Consider the following 13,731-nt stretch of genomic DNA (forward strand, 5'->3'; position numbering starts at 1 on the left):
ACCTCTTATCTGATTCTTAAACATTGTTCTCAAGAATCTTCTGAGACTGGGTGGAATCCATGCGACCCTCAACTCTAACAAGGTTTCCAGTACCAGTGCTTGCCACACAGCCCTACTGTATGATGGACCTTCCACCAAATTTTGCAGTAGGGAGCAGGGTCCTGGATTCAAAAACATCATCTTAAGAAATAAGTTAAGAAATTTCTTAAGATAAACTCCACAGAGTTCTTAAGAATGTTCTTAAGTGCAATTCTTGAAAAATTCTTGAAAAGTTCTCAAATATGTTCTTAAGAACATTTAAAAAATTTTCTGAAGAAGAAAATGACAGATAAACTCTCACTTCAAGGATCGTCTTTTTGTGCTTCTTGCAGATTAGGCTACCAATATAATCATAATAAGTGCACACACTATTTTCGTTGTGACTAGCTTAACTGGCTCTCGGCTTCACGCTGTGTTTTTGAGAAGAGTCTCTCTGTCTCAGCAGCGGTCTGTTTCATTCGTTTTTGTGCCCTCATCCCAATGAATGCTTCCGGTATGTGTGTCAGCGCTGCTACAGTAAATGTCCTGCGCATTCATATGCGTTAAATACTGCCAAAGATTATCGTATTTATAGTCTAAAATTAAAAACATTCAATTAACACTCCCTATCTAACTCATTTTTGTAGAGTTGCTACTGAGTTTTGCAGTCAGCAAAAAATGACGTTATACATAGGCTACTGTTTGTTTACATTATCAGTCATTGTTGTCACTTCAGAAAACTCATGCACCTCCCTATTAATAGTCCTCCTATGCATTACATGTAGCTAATAGTGATGCTATTATAATGCTTAAATATAACAATTAATTTAAAATAACTTAATGAATTCATTAAATAATTCTTACTATTTGGGATTTAAGATAGTCTGGGCCTATCCTAACTTTAAGAAGTTATTTAGAATGTTTCGTGAATCCCAGGTTCTTATCCTGGAACACTGTACTTTTTCCGCCATGCAAAGTGCCTATGTTTCATCTGTCCAGAGGACATTATTTCAAAATCATTTAAGCTTGTACAGATGAGCCTTTGCATACCTCAAAGGACTCTGCTTGTTGGCAGTACACAGAAAAGACTTTTTCCTCATTGGCCTTCCATTGAACTGTTCCTTGTGCACAATGTGCTGGACTGTCGAACAGTGTACAATGACATAATCAGCTGCAGTGTTCTTGGAGCTCTTTGAAGGTGGTCTGTGGTTTGTCTGTGACATTCTAACCATTCTTTGCCTTTTAGATGTTTTTCTTGGTCTACCACATCTTTCCTTCACAAGGACTGTTTCTGTGGCTTTCCATTTTCTAACTATATTTCTGACTGTGGAGACAGAGACTTTAAACCAACTTTTTGCATCCTTCTCCTAATTTGTGTTGTCGAATTATACTAGTTCTCAGGTCATTAGGGAGCTCTTGTGAGGTTGACTACGGGTATTCGAATCTAAACAAATTAAAGGGTGCCCAAACTTTTGCACAACCTATTTTTCACTTTCGATTTTATTTTACGCAACTCAATACTGCTATACTAAGAAATTCAGTTTGAAAACATAACATTGTCCATCCTTCATTACAAACTGAATAGCATATCACTGCGACATTTTCTTATAAAAAAGAGAACATTATTATACAGTCTCACACTCTGTCTACACCAGATGTGAGCGGCACAACGTGTCAAGACAAAATACAATAGAACCCGTTATAATTAGTGTTGCTATCTACACTGGATATGGCAAGGTGCAACACTAGAGGTGTGCAATACTGACAAAAAATAATATCTATATTTTCTGGGATTTTATCGATAACGTATTGTAAGGGCTACACTTTTTTAAAGTGTCCATTATCTTTTGAGTCAAATTCTTACATTTAATCAGTGAATTAGAATACTAAGAAATTTGGACTGTTATCAAGCAAATTAAATCAGTATCAACAAAATTCATCTTTGCAATGCGGAGGAAACAGAAGCTGCATCTGACGTGGCATTTAGATGTATTTACACTGTTTAATACAGGACATGATTGCTTTTAGCCTGCAGTTACAAATGCATAAATAATGTTTTGTTATATTAAGCATAAAATGTTGAATACTGATATTTGAAATTATTTAAATAATAAAAAGATCATTTAAATGAAATTAAATGAAATTAAAGCTGCCAGTAGGTGGCAGTAATCATTGTTGATAAGTGAGTCATTGCGATTGAACTGAATTATTTAAACGGTTGATTCATTCAGAAACGAAACACCATCATTTTGCTCAGAGACGCAAAACAGCATTGTGGCTGTGTTTGAAATTATTTTTGTTGTCGAAATAGCACTAAAACAGAAAAAATGGTGTCTAAAACGTAAGTCTCTTATTAACTTCTTGTTTATTAAACTGTTATCATATCAAATCTTTATCACATTTGTAATAATTGTACTTTTTTTGGAGGAAAAAATGTCCCTATTCATGTGAAATTACAATATGAACTATATGAAGTGGTATAAATATATTCATTTTCTGCCTCCATGTCTTGAATTTGTGATCATTCTAAATGCATTTTAAGATACTGAATCATGCAGTGAAAGAACGCACTCTAAATGCGTATGCATTAGACTTCACGTAATGCGTGCACTCTGTTAGGGGTGTTTTGAATGGTTTTTGCAAAATATTCGATAACGTCAAATCGTGCATCGTTAAAACAACAATTACGATATGATCAAAGACAATATATCGCACACACATACTTGACATGACAAATCCCCGACAGCAAACTGATTCTTCATTCTATTTATGCTTTGTCACATTTGGTGTAGACACAGTGTCAGAATGGTGCCCAGCTTTTGTATAAAACTCTATTCATGTCTAGTAATTGCAATTTAAATCATTGGATGCTTTTTGCATTCAGCATCGCCTCATGGTTAGTGTGCCGACATGTACAGTGCAACTGCATTCATGGCGACCCGAGTTCGAGTCTCGAGGTCCTATGCTGATCCCACCCCCTTCTCTCTACTTATTACGTTTCTGTCATTTCTTCACTGTCCTATCTGAAAAATAAAGAAACAAAAAGCCCCCAAAAAAAGATATATATACTACCGTTCAAAAGTTTGGGGTCAGTACATTTTTATTGTTTCTTTTTTTTTTTTTTTTTTTTTTTTTAAAGAAATTAATACTTTTATTCACCAAGGATGTATTAAGTTAATAATTAAAAGTTTATTAAAAGTTAATAATAAATAATTTACATTGTTATAAAATATTTATATTTTGAATAAACACTGTACTTTTTAAACTTGTTATTCATAAAAAAAGAATCCTGAAAAAAAAAAATCACAGGTTCCAAAAAATATTTGGCAGCACAACTGTTGATATTATCCAACATTGATCATTCTAATAATAAATCCGCATATTAGAATGATTTCTGAAGGATCATGTGACACTTAAGACTGGAGTAACAGCTGATAAAAATTCAGCTTTTCATCACAGGAATAAATTCTATTTTAAAGTATGTTAAAATAAAAAAACATTATTTTATATTGTAAAAACATTTTGCAATATTACTGTTTTTTTTCTATATTTTTAATCAAATAAATGCAGCCTTGATGAGCATAAGAGACTTCTTTAAGGACTATTACAAGTCTTACTGACCCCAAACTTTTGAACGGTAGTGTGTATATATATATATACACACATATATATATATATATATATATATATATATATATATATATATATATATATATACATACATACATACATACATATTTATTTTATTTATTTTTTTAAACCCAGTGTAGTTCAAACCCAAGCAACAAGACAATATGACATACAGTATATGCAATATATTAAATCTTATCTGAGTAATTGAAACTACCTTGCTGTGCAGCTGGCTGAAGTTACAAAGACATGCAGCACCTTTGAGAAGGAAAACTCAGAGATGAAAGCAGCTGTTGCAGATCTGACACTCAAGCTCGGTGTGCTGAAAGACAAGGTAACATCTTACAAACATGATTGTAATTACAGTTTGACAAAATATTTTATTAGTTTAGTTAGTTAATGAACATATTACATTCCATTTTCTTGTTACAGGTCCAAAAACAAGAGGCCACTATAGAATCATTACAGAACGATCTGGTTCAAACAAACGATGAGCTCGACAGACTGAATGCAGCTCATCTAGAAGAAAGAGCCCAGCTGGTTCATGACTTACAGAGCTGTGAGCGTGAAATCGATAGACTTCAAGATGTCATCACTGAAAAGGACAAAGACATATTGGCACTAACATCCAGCACAGCAGAATATTCAGAGCAAATTCATGAACTAAAACAGAAAATGAAGTTCAAAGAGGATGTGCTGAGTAAAATTGAACAGGATGTTCAAATCTTTAGAGACCCACAGCTTTCTGACCAACAGTTCTTCAATGTGTTAATACCTCAGCTGATTGAACAATTAAAGAGAACCGAAACTGATCTAAAAGTATCGAAAAAAGAAGGCGAGTCAAGAAGTAATGAAATTAAAGACTTAACAAAGCAAACAGAAGAGGATAAGAAAACAGTTCAGAATCTCCGCATGGAAATACAGAAGCTGAATATGAATCTCAAAGACCAGCCATTGAATAAAGAACAAGTGCATGAAAAAGACTCTTTCCAGGAGGAGCGTAATAAGTTGCTTGCTAAAGTCAGCAAATATGAAAGTGAGCTTCTGATGTTTTCTAGAAAGCTTGAGGAGCAGGATGAATGTCAAGAACAGCTTAAGCAAGATGTCCAAGAAAAGTCAAAGATAATATCCTCATTGGAGGAGAAGCTAAAGATTGTTCAAGAGGAGACAGTAGCAGAGAGGGATAGATTTAACAAAGAACTCAAGATTCGGGATGAAGCCAAAGAAAACCTTGAGAAAGATTTGTCTGTTAAAATTGAGAGTAATAAATCGGTGAACAATAACAACCAGAAACTTAAGGAATCGCTTGAGCAGACCTTGGGAGAGCTTACAAGACAAAAGGAGCAACTGGATAATGCTAAGGAGCAAATGCAAGCTCTGCAAGATAAGAATTACAACTTGCTTTTACAAGTCGAAAGTCTCACTAATGACAATTGTCATTTGAAGAGGGAATTTGAGGCTAGTGTCCAGTCTCTCTCTGAAGTTTCAGAAAAAAAGAAAAGATTGGCAAGCAAAATATCTGAAGTTGAACAGCAGCTTTCAGAAAGTGTTAAAACAATAGAACACTTGCAAAGAGATAAGGAAGAGCTAACACTCAAAGGAAATGAACTGAACAAAGAACTTGAGCAAAACAATCAGTCAATGGCTAAGATTGTTTTAGAAAAAGATGGCTTTGTTAGACTCCATGAGACACTGGGTAGACAAAATCAACAATTACAAGAAATGTTTGAAGAGAAACAAAAAGAAGTGATTACACTGACCCAAGTTGTGTCTGAAATGAACAACAAGGTTGCACTAACGCTTGAAGAAAATGAAAAACTTGCTTCTAAAATTGCTAGTCTTGATGAGCAGAATAAGTACCTTCAGAAACAAACAAATGAACAGATGACGTCACTCACAGAAACAACCAAGGAGAGGGATAATCTGCAAAACAAAATCTTGATTTTTGAAACACAGGATATGGAAAACTGTAAAATCATTGAAGGCTTGCTTAAGCAAAAGGAAGATTTGCTTTTGCAAGTAGAGGAACGCAAAGTCATTGAACAGAAATTGCAGTCTCGAGCTGAGACCTTACAGGAAAAGTCTTTAGAATGTGCAGCCCTCTCAAAATGTCTCAGGGAGACCAAAGAGGAAGTAGATCATCTTAAGAGAGAACTTGAATCCTCCACTTCTCAAGTCCTTCAATACACACATATCGTTTTTGAAAAAGAAAAGACCATAACAGACCAAAATACCCAAATGGAAACTTGTCAGCACCAACTTAAGCAATTACATGACAGTCTTTCCATTCTTCAAGAACAAGCTATTAATCATAAATCAGGTCTGACAGAAAAAGACACACTGCTGCAGAAAGAATCCAATTCATGCCGTTTGCTACAAAAGGAACTTAGTCATGAACAAGAACTTGTTATTACCCTTCAACAAGAGATGAGCTCTCTGAAAATGGAGTTTTCCAGACTGAACCAGACTTTAGAAGTGAAAGAAAAAACTTTAAAAGAGAAAAATCTTGAATGCCACAATCACTCAGAGGAATTGTACAAAAGAAATGAGTCTGTGCTTTCACTAACTAGTCAGCTTGGTATTATGAATGAGAATATTGTGAAGCTTGAATCTGATAATGCACATTTAAAAGGCACTTTAGAGGAGCATTTGACAGAAAATGTAAGACTAAAAGAGGAGTTGAAACAGAAACAAATAGAGGTTGTGGAGTACCAAGATAATGTCCAAGCAATGAATGACCAAAACGTTATAATTAAATCTGAACTGAAGAATTCAATGGCGGAAATATTTAGACGACAAGAGATGATCACATCACTACAAAATGAATTGGAAAGTAAAAGAGTTGAACTGGCGTCTTTGTCAGGACAATTAGAATCCAAACACTCTCAACTTGAAGCATTACAACTCACTCTGCAGGGGAAAGAGGAAGCTTTCAGGACACAGAAGATGTATGTAAATAATATGCAAGTTAAAGTGTTGGAAAATGAAAGCCAAATCACCCAGAAAATATCAGCGATCTCTGAGCTGCATGAAGAAGTTCAGAATTTGCAAACAGCTTTGCAAGAAAAAGATAGGTTACTGTTAATTAAAGACCAAGAGTTCTCTCTGGTTAAGAAGACATTAATGGCACAATCAGAATCATGTGAATCCAGACTGAAATTAGAAATGGATGAAATTGCTAAATTTCAAGGAGAGTTGAAGAGCTTACAAGAAAAGAACGACCATCTCATCAACATCATTAATGAAAAGGATTCTTTACTGATGCAGGAGAAGGAAAAGTGTCTTCGCTTGCAAGGTAGTGCGTCAGAACTGGAAAATACAGTTTCACAACTGACCTGTCAAATAGAACGATTAACCTTGGACATCACACAGCTCAGGGAAACACAAACTGAGAAGGAACAAGTCACGTTTGCTGCTCAGTCACAAATGCAGAAGCTGGATGAACTATACAAGAAACTTCAAGTGGAGCACGATTTGACCAAACAAGAGTTGCTTAAAGTTATCAATGAAAAATCTTTAAAGGAAGAAGAGATCTGTAAATTGGTTGAGGAAAAGGAAGAGATCTGCAGAAATTCTAATTATCAGATTCAGAGAATTCAAGACCAGCTACAACACCACAAGTGGCAATCCAGTAAAGTGGAAGAAGAGAAGACAATGGCAACAGAGAAACAACATATCCTGGTTAGTGCTAAACGTGAAACAATTATTGAATTGAAATGAGAAATGTTCTAGAGTTTGAACATATTTGACATTACGTTCGAATACAAGGTCAGAATATTCTTTCTCTGCAACATATAGGTATTAATAGTGCTTTGATGTCTGAATACATGGAATGCATGATTCAAGTATTTAGAGTTGTCTAGCTCAAAAAGAAAAAAGTTGCAGGAGAAAGAACTAGATGCTTTGAAAAACAGATTTGCTAGAAAAGCTATTGGGCAAATGTTCAGGTTTGAGAAAAGAATTTCTAAGAACTGTTAAGTAGAGAGGTTTAGATACAGGGATTTGATTAACAGTATCTAACCTGATTAAAATAGTGTAATGTTAACTCTGACAGAATGATATATTTAACTATGTATCATCAGTTGTGATGAACATCAAGTGATTTGTTAAAGATGCAATTATGATAAGGGTATTATGTCCCAAATCTTGCCTACCATTTTGTTACACACTCAAAAGTATGTACTTTTTAATTTCAAAAAGAGTACATATTTTAGGGCACAGTTTAAGGAGGCCAATAAAAATGCAGCAACATTTTTATTTTTCAGGGAGTATAGTTTTATTTTTCAGGGAGTGACAAAAAAAAAAACTGTTTTACAAAAAAAAGAAGTTATATTTGTCTGTGTATCTTAATGGTTCCATGGCTTTGCAGGGTCAAGATGTGTCCCCAGAACACTGGGTCCAGTTGCATAGCCAACTACAACACTGCCAGCGAGAGATCCAGCAAAGGGATTTTAGCCTTCAACAACTTAACATTAAGGTATGCGTCCAAATCTGGAAAACAAAGTCTTATATTTACTGTTATGAATTGTTTTCCTTTATATCTGTGTATGTATTGTCCTTGTATATGTACTAGCTGCAACAGACAACTGAGGAAAAGGAAGGGGTGACCTCCCAGTTAAGCACTGTTTCCAAGATGCTCAGAGACACACAGCAGACTGTTAGTGAGCTCCAGAATCGCTGTTGTTGGCTGGAGAGACAATTTCAAAACCAGTATTCACCCACGCAGGTGAGTTTGTCTTTTTGTAAAGGTGGACCTAAAATACTGTAACATAATTGCAACAAAGAAAATATTTTGTTTTCAGGTAACTCACTAAACTCATTTTTGATCAATTTTAAAATTTTCAAAATGTGCCAGATTGGAATGTTCCTGCACAGTAGTACAGTGTGTGTAGAGTTAATGTTAGCTAGTTGAGTATCATAAATGGTTCAAAAGTCAGTGTTTCAAAAAAAAAAAAAAAAAAAAGCTGATCCATGATCGCACGTTTTTTTCTGTAATGATGAAGGGCACTACATCATTACAGTTTTGTTTTAATTATTTACTTACACAGCCTTTAATCAAAATGGTGTGTGTGTGTGTGTGTTATATGTGACATACAACAAATACATTTTTGGTATCTATTGAACATAAGGTGGCACTGTTAGCAAACTTGATGTGTATACTCAGGTCATGATACCTATGAAGCCTACAAATTATTGTACACACAAGTGTTGTCTCACTTCCTGTTTTGGGTCAACATTGTTAACTTTTCATCATTTTACCTTTTGAACAGTCCAGCAATAAATTTATTAGGGCTGCCTCATGCTCACCTATCATTTATCGACCTCAAATATGGCTTTTCATCTGAAAGATGTGTGTAGTAGCAACTTTACATAGTAGGTCAATTTAATGTTAACCTAAAAAATGTGTGCTGTTGAAGAGTTCAGGAAGCTGAACAGTAGTGCACTCAGTGCACGACAGATGGAGGTGCCGGTGCGGTCACTTGCTCTTAAAATACTCAGTATTTCTGGTCATACAGATAAAAGTAATACATCTTTCAAATCTTGTAAAGACTCTACGTTTATTTGTGAACTCAAAATAATGAAATGTTGCGCTTTTGCAAACAGGATGTGCTTTCTGCTGTCTCGGTCTCTGTGAACTTGAGCGCGGAACTTTGAAACTCTGTGTATACTTGCCTTACAGACATGAAAAATGTATCTATAGAGAGTGAAATGTCTACTTTTAAATGAACCAATTCAAATAGAAACAAATATTCTCAGATTACGTAATCCATATTAAACATGCAGGCGCATCACTACTGCAGAGATGATGAGTCAGTGTTGCCAACTTCATCTTTTAAACCGAGAATAAAAAAAGCACTAGTTGATCAATAGATTATTAAAACGTTAGTGCAGTCTCCTTGCTGTTTTTCACTGACACCTTCGTAATTGTTATATCTGCCTGTGCAGTGGCAAGCTTTTTTTTTTCTTTTTTTTTTTTTTTTTTTGCATGCGCTTGAGCGCTTATTAGGCTATGCAGGAATTAAAGGCTCGTTATTATGATTTATGTGGTTTATTAATAAACATGCAACTAATAGTTGACTAATGCTTAAAAGGAATGTAATGCTTAAAATGAATGTAAGTGGTGTCCACTGAAGCTGAAGAATGAGCTAATAAGATCTGTAAAATATTAGCACAATATGCTTATGATCTTCTAAAGGAGCAGGGCCTTGGAACATCCAACCCAATCTTGTATGAATCTGCATAAGTGGCTTAGCATGCTGGAACAGCTCAATAGGGAGGCCCACCTTCTCTGTAAACTGGAAATGAAGTAGAAGTGATTTTACCAGATGGTGTGAAATAAAAAGCTGTTGTAATCAATCATGTGAGATGGAAAAAATATAGAATGTAGGGATGCTCATTTTAACCGGTTAACAGTTGACCAACAGAAATAATTTGGACTTGAATTAATACAATCAGTTAAATGGTTTAAAAGGTCATTTCATTTTTTTTCAGTAATTTATCAAAATATTTTAATATGGTTAAAACAAAATTGCATTTCTGGTGACGAGTCAGTGTTGTCAACTTCATCTTTTAAACCGAGAATAAAAAAAGCACTAGTTGATCAATAAATTATTAAAACGTTAATGCAGTCTCCTTGCTGTTTTTCACTGACACTTTCGTAATTATTATATCTGCCTGTGCGCTGTGGCAAGCTTTTTTTTTTTTTTTTTTTTTGCATGCGCTTGAGCGCTTATTAAGCTATGCAGGAATTAAAGGCTCATTATTTATGTGGTTTATTAATAAACGTGCAACTAATAGTTGACTAATGCTTAAAATGAACGACTGCTAGTCCACCAGAAAAATCTTATGTCGAGGGCAGCCCTAAAATCTGTTTTGATGAGAGTTGAACAATATATGTGGAAGTTTTAATGCAAAATCTCATCAGTTTTTATCTTATATTGCCATACACTCCCAGTCAGATGAAGAATGAAAAGAAGAAATCTAACAGAAATGACTGGTACAATAGCACCTTTAGTGTTTGGCCCTGAAAAAGTAACAGATACAGTAGGGCCTTGAAATGAAATTAGAATTGAGTTTGTTATATGTTTAGGTCTGTTCGTTTCTCAACAGGGTTCAGGCTATACAGAAGTTCCACCAGGAGCCCCTCAGGAACCAATCAGTGCCAATTTTAACCCAAGTGGATCAGACAGTGGAGATCTCAGGATAAGGTTTGTTTGAGACAGACAATGTTTATAGATGACTCAATGTTGTAAACTTTTTGTGTGATACTCTCTTAATTTTTTTTGTCCAGGCTGGCTGAGGCAGAGTTTCATCTGTCTCAGTTAAACTCGAGATTAGAGGAGGAGAGATCAAGGAGAGAGGTCGCAGAGGAAGCCATGCGGTTGACGGAACAGAGAGCTAAGAGGTACAAGAGAAAAGTTAATTTATTATTTTATGTAAGTGGTGTCCACTGAAGCTAAAGAATGAGCAAATAAGATCTGTAAAATTTAAGCACAATATCCTTATGATCTTCTAAAGGAGCAGAGCCTTGGAGCATCCAACCCAATCTTGTATGAATCTGCATAAGTGGTTTAGAATGCTGGAACAGCTCAATAGGGAGGCCCACCTTCTCTGTAAACTGGAAATGAAGTAGAAGTGATTTTACCAGATGCTGTGAAATAAAAAGCTGTTGTAATCACTCATGTGAGATGAAAAAGATATAGAATGTAGGGATGCTCATTTTAACCGGTTAACAGTTAACTAGCAGAAAGAATTTTGACTTGAATTAATACAATCAGTTAAATGGTTTAAAAGGTCATTCATTTATTTTTTATTTTTTTCAGTAATTTATCAAAATATTTTAAAATGTTTGCTGGATGGTTAAAACAAAATTGCGTTTTTGGGGAAAAAAAAAAAAAGAATCGTATAGGCCTATAACATTAAGTCGCATTTTATTATTACATTCAGAAATAGACCTGATGTCGTCGTGAAATGTTTACAAACACAGGCTAGTTTATAAACATAGGCTAGGCTATTTTAGTTCCCCCAACTCCGCAAAAAATCCTTTCAATTTAACAGTATTCAGAAAAGAACAAGAATAAAAATATAAGAAGCTTGGCTATATAAATGACAAGCAAAAATGAATTCATTTAGGCTAAAGCGAAACTGAAACTAACGTAGGGTCTCATACAAAACAAATCCAAATGTTTACGTATTCAAGAAATCGAATCACTTGATTCTTGATCACTTGATTTTTCCACTTGATTTTTTTTTCAAACAGTAAAAACAACTCCTTCTAGTCATACAGATAATCGAAACTTTAAAAGGTTTGCTTTTATTTGTGTACATTTACAATAAAAACAAATCTTTGTGCTCTTGTAAAACAAAGAACAATAGGATGAAAAAATATGATGCAGCTTTCAGACGCGACTTTCTTCTTATTTTAATAGTTTGAGGCGGTTTCTATATGCGTACTCAGAAACACAGGTCAGCGCATTTGACAACAGATGTAATCAGTATTTACATAGCATAGTAAATTTGTTTTTCTCCATTCGCAGAAGCGCTGCAGGTGCGTGATGTGATGTGTCCATGTGAATCCTCATGTTCTGTTGTTTGCTGCTTTTTGTGCATGTAAAATGAATCCCTGGAAAACAAATTTCGGTATTTTTAACAGGTCACAGACACTTATCCTTTGTAAAATAATTCAATTCTAATTTAAAATAACTTGTCGCTTAATGGTTAATAATCGGTGAACGAGCGCCGGCTGTCGGTTAGGAAAAATAACCAAAATGAACTTCCCTAATAGAATGAAACTCACTATGCCTTTAGCATTTGGACATCCTGTTGTACTTTGTAGAGAATTAAATTAAATCCAGGTTTCCTCTGTAACCCATGTTGTTCTACAGTTTCTGAAGGCATAGGTCACAGAGTCTCGAGATCACAATGCGCTGCTAGGTAGAACTGTCACACCTCAAGCATTTCTTATTCACCCTACCTGTCGCTTTTTCTTTTTGTCTTTCCTTTTTTCATTTTCCCCTTTTTTTGGACATAGCTGGGCTGTGAAATTTTGGCTGTGCCGGCTGTGTAGCTTTCTGTCTCACATAGTCCTATAGATGTTGCTGTCAAATTGGAAATCATAACCTTGACCAATTCTCATACTGGTGATACTCTGCCGAGTAAAGGAAGGTATTGGCCTAGACATGGGCAACCTCTGACAATCTGTTCACCCATCAACATGTGAATGACAACTTAGTTTAGCTGCATCATCAGGTTCCAAATCCCTCAACATGTCCATGAACACTTAATGGCTGTCATGTCTTTACACTTTATAATTGGGAGGTCCATAACAGTGTCGGTTTTGTTTAAGGCTGCCCGAATTTTGCTGGCCATTATGTCTGAATAAGGTGTAGGGGACTTCAGATCTGAATAACACCATAATAATCAAAGATGGTTCCTGGCCCTGAAATTTTAAGACTCTACGTGAACTCTTGTACTCTTGAAAGTAAAATTGTGCAACAACAATGCATGCAATTTTTCATATCTCAATAACTGATACCTAAACCAACCAGTTTTGTGCACCATTTGATATTTACTGGTGTGTGTGTGTGTGTGTGTGTGTGTGTGTGTTTTAGCATGGAGTCAAACCAATCACGGCATTCTCAAAGGGACTTTAGTATTCAGCTGGAAAAAGACGAGGAACAGTATGAAGACCTTGTTCTTCGCCCAGGCCGGCACCGTTTCATGCACAAGGTAATAAATGTATAAATAATGTATAACTGTAGCTTCCAGTCATTTCCCCAGCTGTTGAAACCATTAAATCTCATTTAAAGTACTGTCAGCCTTTAAGCCTGTTAATTCTTGAAAGAACTACAATTTTTGAAATAAGCAAAAATAATAATAATTAAAAAAGTGATTTAAGAGAAAAAAAAAACTGATTTCAGGGGTTTACTACCTTTCGAGCCTGCCCAGTCAGTAATCATTCTTTCTCTTTACTGCAAAGTAACGTTAGTCAGAAAGTGTTTGTCTTTAATGGGTTTTTTTTAGATGAAGATGAGACTTCATAATGAATAGGGCTGTTAAGCGATTAGAAATGAATCTAATTAT

The 13,731-nt window shown here is 35.1% G+C and overlaps 1 protein-coding gene across 6 annotated transcripts in view; it reads left to right on the top strand.

Moving 5' to 3' along the window:
- The window catches only part of si:ch211-220f16.2 (trichohyalin), a 45,763-nt gene that overhangs the window by 30,350 nt on the left and 1,682 nt on the right, over positions 1-13,731 (top strand). For all 6 annotated transcript variants that reach the window (XM_051134521.1, XM_051134524.1, XM_051134525.1 and 3 more), the window contains 7 exons: positions 3,878-3,982; positions 4,081-7,329; positions 8,018-8,125; positions 8,222-8,374; positions 10,759-10,856; positions 10,940-11,053; positions 13,260-13,377. In XM_051134521.1, the coding sequence (XP_050990478.1) occupies positions 3,878-3,982; positions 4,081-7,329; positions 8,018-8,125; positions 8,222-8,374; positions 10,759-10,856; positions 10,940-11,053; positions 13,260-13,377 (3,945 nt within the window). The remainder of the gene's footprint in view (positions 1-3,877; positions 3,983-4,080; positions 7,330-8,017; positions 8,126-8,221; positions 8,375-10,758; positions 10,857-10,939; positions 11,054-13,259; positions 13,378-13,731) is intronic.

The sequence above is a fragment of the Labeo rohita genome, chromosome 18, assembly GCF_022985175.1.
Source record: "Labeo rohita strain BAU-BD-2019 chromosome 18, IGBB_LRoh.1.0, whole genome shotgun sequence".
Classification (NCBI taxonomy): Eukaryota; Metazoa; Chordata; class Actinopteri; order Cypriniformes; family Cyprinidae; genus Labeo; species Labeo rohita.